General features: G+C 50.7%; 1 protein-coding gene across 2 annotated transcripts in view; it reads left to right on the forward strand.

Annotated features, from left to right (window-relative positions):
- The window catches only part of PNP (purine nucleoside phosphorylase), a 15,414-nt gene extending 9,092 nt beyond the window's left edge, over positions 1–6,322 (forward strand). For both annotated transcript variants that reach the window (XM_026856522.1, XM_026856523.1), the window contains exons 5-6: positions 587–777; positions 1,749–6,322. In XM_026856522.1, coding sequence (XP_026712323.1) covers positions 587–777; positions 1,749–1,966 — 409 coding nt within the window. In that variant the 3' untranslated portion in view covers positions 1,967–6,322. The remainder of the gene's footprint in view (positions 1–586; positions 778–1,748) is intronic.
- The last annotated feature ends 2,233 nt before the right edge of the window (positions 6,323–8,555 follow it).

The following is an 8,555-nucleotide window of genomic DNA, read 5'->3' on the forward strand; positions in this document are numbered from 1 at the left end:
GGGGGGGGGGGGATGGTGGTGGGGTGGGGTGGAGTCACCATCCTTGAATGTGTTTAAGGTCATTTGGATGAGTTGTTGGGGAATGTGGTGTAGGGGAGAACTTTGTAGAGTCAGGCTGATGGTTGGACTCAGTGATCCCAGGGGGCATATCCCAACCTGAATGATTCTGTGATTCTGTGACTTGATGCCACAGGGAGCCTGTCTGCAAGTTGTTGGGCAGGAGAAGCAAGAGGTGGGATCTCTCTGATGGACAGTGTTTATAAGTTAGCATGGGCAGTTATTGGGAAGAAATAGAACTGGCCATCAGTGCTCTCTGGAGACAGGAGTCCTTGGAAAGACCATTCCAGAAGGGTTTGTGCAGTAGGAAAGCAGTGCCAGACCTCCCAACAGCCAGAAACTCTGCATGCTGAGGATCTGGCAGGAACATCATGATGGCAGAACTATCTGATGAGGCCAGAGGTTGTATCTGTGGCAGGTCTGCCCTTAACATTGCCCTTTTCTCCAAAGGATGAGCATCCCTGAACTCTGATGGAGGGAAGGTAGCAGTAGCAATATCAGGAGGGCTGAGCCCTTTACTGCCTTGCAGGTTTGGAGTGAGATTTCCCTGCATGTCAGACGCTTATGAACAAGATCTGCTTAGCCTGGCGATGGAGAGCGCACAGGAGCTGGGCTTCCTGAGCTTCACCCAGGAGGGAGTGTACTGCCTGCTGGCTGGTCCCTGCTATGAAACCATCGCCGAGTGCCGCCTGCTGCAGGCGCTGGGAGCGGATGCTGTGGGTAAGCTGCATGGGCTGGGCTGGTAGGGTTGGTTGGGCACATGGATTAAACAGTTAATTCTCTTCAAGGCTGATGTTATTCAGTCTTTGACTCTCTGTTTAAGTCTCTTGGGCCTAGAGAAACAATCTCTGTGCATTTCTGCTTCGTTTCGCAGTAGCTTGTTGCAGCTCCTAGGACAGATCTGCAAAAAGTCTCTGTGCTTATGGCTGTCCAGGACAGGGTTCCCCCACAGTGTTGTGTTCTTTCCCAAACACAAATCTCCTACATGAAGATGGCTCAACTTCAGCAGGGCTGAATGGGGCCCAGCCAGAAACAAAGTCCTTTTCTATTATCTTTAAAATTCTGACACTGTAAGGATTTTCACTGTGCCTCTTCCCTGAGAAAGCAGCTGTCACATCCTGCTCAGATGAGGGAGACAAGTGACTCTCACTCAGCCCTCCATAAGAGTCTTGATTGTTTAGGGATGGCAATCACAGCTACCTTCCCAACTGTGTATGAGGAGGGTGAGCATCATGATCCATATGATTCCTCCAGCTTGACCCCTGGCTCGTGGAAGTCTCAATATCTATGGATTCACTGTGTGGGGTGGAAAGGAGTTCAGCTTCCCACAAAGGCATTTTTCTCTGCGATAGCTTTTTTAGCCAAGGAAGAGAAGAGCCAAATGACACAGCACATCGGTACTTCTCTTAGCAAGGCTGCAAGCAGTCTGACACATCTTGGGGAGAGAGACGTAGCACGCAGGAATCAAATGTGGGAGGTTTATTGTGCTGAACAGGGTTGTAACTTTAGTGCTACAGCTATTAGAGCCTTACAAGTATCACAGCCTTTAACTATAACATAGCTCAGAAATAGAGAGCTATTGGGGAATGAGACAAGGGCATGCACTGAAGGTAGGATAGCAGTTTGCAGCCTTGGAGAGATCTTTTGGTGTAAATCCTGACTCATCCTGGTCCTTTCCTCTCCTACCACAGGCATGAGCACTGTCCCAGAAGTAATTGTAGCCAGGCATTGTGGCCTCCGAGTCCTTGGGATCTCCCTCATCACCAACAAAGTAGTGATGAGCTACAACAGTCAGGAGAAAGCCAACCATGAGGAAGTGCTGCGCATCTCAGTGGTCCGGGCTGAAGCCCTGCAGAAACTGGTCTCACACATCCTTGGCAAGCTGGGGGAAAGCACAAACTCCCCATGACCTCCTGACATCTATGATTTATATTGTAACGTGTGAACACTAGCAAGTGCCAGGGGAGAGCCAGCAGTGAGACTGTCCCTTTGTGCTCTCCTGATTTTGAACAGACCCTTTGAGTTTTGTCCCTGTGCTTTAGCTGGTCAGGTGCACAGGTTTGCTTTGAATTTTCCCAGAAAGATCCCCGTGTTGACACCCAGTGACAAAAACAGCTTTCAGGCACTTAAACGGGGTCTGACCTCTGGCAGATTCCCAAACCCTTATGTCAGCAGTGAGCCCCTGGGTACTGTGAACTCCAACTCCCCCTTGCTCTGCTGCAGAGCCTCTCCCCCATTGCACGGAGCCCCTAGGCCATGAGCCAGCTCCAGAGCTGCTCGCAAGGGTTGGTGCCTGCTGGGCATGCTTCAGTAGGGCCTGATCTGAAGGCAGTGGAAAGCCACAAAAAGCCGTGTCTGAAGCTACAAAAAGTTTTGGGTGAGGAACTGGATACATAAAATGGGCTAGGCTAAAGATGAGATCTGTCTGGAACAAGCAATGCTGCAGAGCAGGTGAATTGCAATTGATTATACAGCTTGGAAAACCACTGCATCCCCATGCATGGGGTTGTGTTCCCTTCCCATCCCAGAAGGTGTCTCCAGAAAGCCCTCTCTTTGCTTATTTCTTGGCTCTTTATGACCAGCTGCAGAGTCAGTAGCTGTTTCCCAGAATGCAGCATGCCCCCAGCACCCCTTCACACCTCTCCACTCTCTTTCCAGCTTTGAATCACTGTTGCCCTATTTAACAAGGGGTCAAAGTGCAGCTCAGAGACATGACTTGTCTGTGCACACTGTAAAAGTGGCCAAGCTGGAAACAGGATCCAGTCCAGCTATGCCTCATTTTGTTCCTTCTGTTTCTGGATGTCTGAGATCAGCCACTTGCACTGGAGACCTTTTGGTGTCCCGAGACAGAGATCAGTTTGATCCATTGTTTCACACCAGCTTTGCTCTGCTGCAGGCACTGCAGCAGATGTTGGAGCACCAATGGTTTGTGGAGTTTAGTGAAGTGAAATTACAGTGGAAATTATTTTAGAATAGGTATGATATTTTTCTGACTTCCCTGGTTCTCTTACATGAAGAAATTGAGCTGCAGTGAGTAAAAAACAAAGAGGAGAGGTCACCATGCTCTCTTTTACCTGATGGTCTATCAAGGAAGGGTGAATATTCACCACAATGGTGCATTATTCATTGTTCCCCAAAGGTCAAGCTGAGCTATGGATGCAGCTGCATGTGAAACAGTGCCTGTAATTATTAGGTAACCTTTTTCCCTTCATTTATCTTGGAGTTCTCTATAAAGCCCATCACTGTCATACCTAAATGCTTTCGGTTGACACAGTGGTCTGAACTGAAGACATCCAACAGCTCATGGAGAGCTCCCAATCTGCCTTCCTAAATTTAGCTGATCAGTTGTTTACCATTGACACTCGCCTTCCATCGCAGCATTCAGCCTTCCATGACTTTTCTTCAGCTGTGGGCAAAAAATGACATTATAGCCTGGTGATTTTTTTCTGGATGGGAAAAACATCATCCATTCATGCATCAGCCCTTCATGCTGCAATTACTGGTGTCACCTGCTGTATTAATGGTGCAGATGTTGCCACCAGGAGGAACAGAGTTGTGCCATGCATGTTTACCACAAAACGGTAGCCCTTCAGGTGTAAGCCACCTTGGGGTGGCCATCCTGTCCCCTTCTCTTCTCCTGGGAAGGAATACCTGTGGTCATCCTGGCAAATATCTGCCTAGCCTGGTCTTGAGAACTTCTTGAGTGGAAGGATTCGTTGCCTGTGCTCTACCCGCGAAGTAACTTGTTCAGCAGATCCTGGCACTTGGAGGAGCCCTCTGAGACAGCAGCTCTTTCCATTTGGTGGGTTTGACTCAACACAGCTTTAGGGACCCGCTCTGATGGTAATATGCAAAAGGGAAAGAGACTCCAGCTCCTCCTTCCTGTTGCCTTTTCAGGTCTAGGAGGAGTCAAGTGCTTATCAACAGTGGCAGCAAAAGCAGTGGAATATGAAAAGTGGCAGATGTTCAGAGCAAGAAGGAACCACTTTTACCTGCTCCCTTTTCAGACTTGTCCCAGTATGGGCTTGTTACAGGGCAGGGAGAGAGCAGATAATTTCCCCTGCCTAGAAAATGGCGCTTCACATTCAGCTAATTAATACTTGGTAAATACAAAGTCTCTCAAGTGTGAGTGGAAGACAGCTGTGCAGCTAGCTGTAGCTAGAGAGCAGCCAGAGTAACTAAGGCTGGGATTTCAGCAGACTCCATTAATTAATCAGAGTCAGGCTTGACTGCAGTGTGAAGAGAAGCATCCAAAAAAACTGCTGTTGTGCTGGTACTTCTCAAGCCAGGCTTCAGATGATGAGGAGCTTGGCAGCAGCACCTGCTTCCAGTAGGCTGGGTCTGCTCCTCTCTCCAGCTGTGCCAGAGGCAGAGCGTGAAACCCATACCATGCACTTGTGTCTGAATACAACTTCAATACAACATAAAATTTCATTGGAAAATCACTGTGCAACTAAATATTTGGCAAATTATGTCCATTTTAAAATAAATATTTCCTAAATAGCATTTGAGCCCTTAAACAGCTAGAGGCTCTTCTTTTTGCTGTCCAAGGGCTGACTTGGATGGCTCAAACTCTGCATGAACACCCTGATTTTTATCCCTGTGAACGCAAGAAGGAAGATGCCCTGGTCACTTTAGAAAGGATCTTGCTCATGCTTTGGGAGAGAGAAGCGGAATACAATTAAGGAGTAGGTTCATCTGGTTTTGGAGATGCTTTTATTCCTTTTTTTTTTTTTTTCTTCACTGCTGCTGAGTTTCAAAAGTCTGAAATACAGTGATGCAAGGGGAAGAATGTGTGGGGAAGAAACTGGGAAGAAATAAACCCTGTTGTGATCTTGAAAACAGTGGTTTTGTTTGCTGTGCCAATACCACGGGTTAGAAAGGAAGGAGTGGCTTAGCTGTACACCCTGCATCCGACCCCCCCCAGGCTGGAGGACAGCCCTGGGGTACCAGAGCACCAGCACTTAAAGCTCAGGATAATCAGGACCAACATTTGCCCAGCACTTTGCACTGGTATTTCTTACTGATCCCACTGGGCTGAGGAATTCTCGGAAAAAATACCAAAAACCAAAGGACCTCAACTACCTCTTGAGCAGCTGACAGGTATGATGGGCTGTGGTGGTGCCAGTGCAGCAAGTCATCTGTGCTGGAAGCAGGACGTGGTTTCCTTGATGCTGTGCCTTTTATTTAGTGCACTTAGAGCTTTCCAGCAACATCCATGGCTGAAAGGAGTAGATTGTAAGGCAACCACAGCTTTCTTTCATTCCTATGTTTTGCTACTTACCTGTGTCTGAATTCAGGCTGCTATAGCCATAGGGATAAGCTGGCAGATGCATGAAAAAATAAAAAATCTTCACAGTGGAAGAAGAACCCCAAATTGCATGACTGATCCTGGATTTTTCAGTGCTATGATTAGCAATCAGCTCAGGTGCTGCCTGCCTAGTGAATGCCACCAGCACAGGCTGTCCCATGCTGCTGCACCTGTGGCAGGGGACTGGTGGAAGACCTGTGCTGGTGCAGGGCAGAGCTGCACAGCTCTCTCAGCCCTTTACTCTCTCTCAGCCATGGTTTCATGAGCTGATCTGGCCCATCCTTTGTGCCAGCCCTTTCCTTTTCCTTGCTCATCAGTCCAGAGAAAACTTTCCAGGTCATGGGATCCTGCTGCTCCAGCCCCTTGGAGATTAAGACTTTATATTGATGCCCTCATGTGTGATTCATATAAAAGCCTGATGTCAAGGGGAGAAATCTCTGATACAACCTTTGCCTGGACCATATCATGAGTTTTTAAGTGGAGATCTCTGCTGTTATCTGAGAAACAGCCATGCAACCTCACCAAAAATATCTGATTGTGTGATCCATCCTGTTTCCTTTGCAAGGCTTGGTTTCCCAGACTCTTCTTTTACATGAGATTTGCTGTTTGCACTCTTTTCTACATAAAAGGAAAGCAGAAAACTTTTTTAGAAATGTTCTGTCTTTCTCAGCTCAGCAGCCGAACGTATGCTTTGCCTTCAAGTTATCAAAATTCCCTTAGATGTTTCTCTTTACTGAAAACCTGCAGTTGAATTAAGGGGTTTCTGCTGTAGTGGTGAGTTGGATTTTTTTTTTCCAAAAGCTTTAAGTCTTCACTGCAAGGATTTCATATGCTGAAAAGAATTAAACTCTTCCCTGCCACACTGAGTATGTGGAGCAAGGGGGAGCGATGTGATGCGGGTCATGGCAGTGGGCTGATCTCAATTTGTTGCTGAATTAAAGCCTGACTCTGTAAGCAGTGTGATGGTCTGTTATTTCCAAAATGTGATGGCACTTTCAGATAAGAGATGGTTTAAGAGCTAGGACATGGGTGAAGGCTGGAAGGAACCATCCAGCCTTTTATCCTGCAGAGGGGACAACCCCTCCTGCCGCCAGCTGCGCCCAGGCACCCATTCTGGGAGCTGACTTTAAACAACCCCCACTTGCTTTCCTTGCCCAAAGCTTCACAACCCTCTCTAAAACTCTCTTTCTCAATCTTAGCAGACCTCTTCCCAGGTCATGAACCCTCCTTGCCCTGCCGGGTGCTTCACAGGGGCAGCTGGAGGAAGCACTTCCCCAGGGATAGCAGGGAGCAGAGTCAGGGCACTGCCATAGCCCAGATTTTGTTGCCAGGTGCCAGCCTGGAGCAATCTTGGTTCCTCGTCAGTGGAGAGCAGCGTGACCATGCTGGGCTGCTGGCCCAGAGCCATCCCTGCTGTGGGTTGGGGCTCTGCTCCCCACAGAGCAGATGATGGAGCAGTGTTGGGGACCCAACATTCTCCTGTGCCCCTTCTCTCCCCAGCCTGGGGACCCTTGGGGACACATCCCTGAGCCCCATGGAGGCAGCGGGTGTCTGCTTTCAGCCCCCAGGAAAACTTTGCTCTGAAGGGAGGGGGACAGAAAAGCAATGAGCTCTGCTGGGGAAAACTGTGCTCCAAAAAACGGGAAAAGGAAACTTTTTTTGCAGCTCATCTCTATGCCAGACTGCAGGAAATGTGAATCAGGTACCTGGGACACACTTCAGCATCTCTGTGCGTGCTTGAAGGATGCGTGGAGCAGCAGGGAGGAGGAGAAGGCCACCCCACTGCTCTGTCCCAGCCTGGCTCTCCCTGTGGGATGCTGGTGCAGCATCTCCCTTGCCATGCCCAGAGTCAGCATCCTGTCCCGCCCCAGCTCCCCACGGGCCTGCTCCCAAACGGGCCATGGGCTCTGTGATTTGGGGGAAGCACATCACATCCCCTTTTCTCCCAGCCAAGAGACAAAAACAAGAGGCACCAGCACCCGGCAGGATGGGCAGTCCCCCCGATAGCTGCCCGCAGCTGCCTGCTGCCGATTACATCCCTGCTCTGCGCACGTCTGAAGTTTCCTGCCTTCTTCTCATCTTTAATTAAGCACTTCTATCGGCTGAGCCTTCTCGCTGGATCTGAATTATATTATTTTTTTCCCCGTAGCCATAGCAACACTTCCCCTGGGCAGGCTGTGCTGGAGCCAGTGACAAACCCCAAGTGTGGCTGTTTGTTTGGGCCTGGAAATTTCCCTGCCATTTGGGAAAACTTAAGAAAAGAAAATCCCCTGACGAGCTGGCAGCCAGCAAGTGGCATCAGTGTGAGAAACATTGCTTTTTGGGCTGAGCACCACTCCCATCCCTCCAAGAAGACCCCCTTCAGCAGGGATGGCAAAGCCTTGATCTGAGGATTCCTTGAGTTTTCCTCAAAAAAAATGGGAGCAGGGTCTGGATTTCTCATCCTTGCCGCAGCCATGGGTCGCGGGTGACTGCCCTGCTGCGGCCAGCGCGTGGTCCCTTGGTGGCGGTGGCACTGGAATTGCCTCCGCCCTGCTCCTCGCGCCAGGACCAGCAAGTCCTGAGGAATGGAGCTGCCATCAGGAGCCCAGCGAGGCAGGGGGGCAGCGACAAGGCGCACAGATGTGGTGACACAGGACAGGGACACAGTGACAGGGGTAGGGCTGGGTGACGTGGCTGAGGGCTGCGTGGCACACGAAGGGACGCAGGAGCTTGGGGAAGGGGTGGAGTGACAGGCAGGAGGAGGTGGCAGTCCAGGACAGGGTGAGAAGGCAGGGATAGGTGTCAGGGCAGGGGTAGGTGACATGGGGCAAAGGTAGGTGACATAAGGCGGGGATAGGTGATGGGGCAGGGACAGGTGATGGGGCAGGGGTAGGTGACATTGGGCAGGGCAGGTGGATAGAGCAGGGATGGGTGACAAGGCAGGGACAAGGGCAGGGCGTGGGCTGCCCCCGTCGTTCCCGGTGCCCCGGTCCCCGACCCCCGCGATGCCGCTGTCCGGGTGTCCCGATGTCCGGGTGTCCCCCGTGGCGGTGCCGGTGTCCGGGTGTCCCGGTGTCCGGGTGTCCCGGTCCCTCCCCCTCCGCGGTGCCGCTGTCCGGGTGTCCCGGTGTGTCCGTGTCCCGCCCCCCCTGCAGTGCCAGTGTCCCGCTGCCCCCCGTGCCCGGCCGGTGTCCCGGGGCAGCGG

The sequence above is a fragment of the Athene cunicularia genome, assembly GCF_003259725.1.
Source record: "Athene cunicularia isolate RWA chromosome 11 unlocalized genomic scaffold, athCun1 chr11_part1, whole genome shotgun sequence".
NCBI lineage: Eukaryota > Metazoa > Chordata > Aves > Strigiformes > Strigidae > Athene > Athene cunicularia.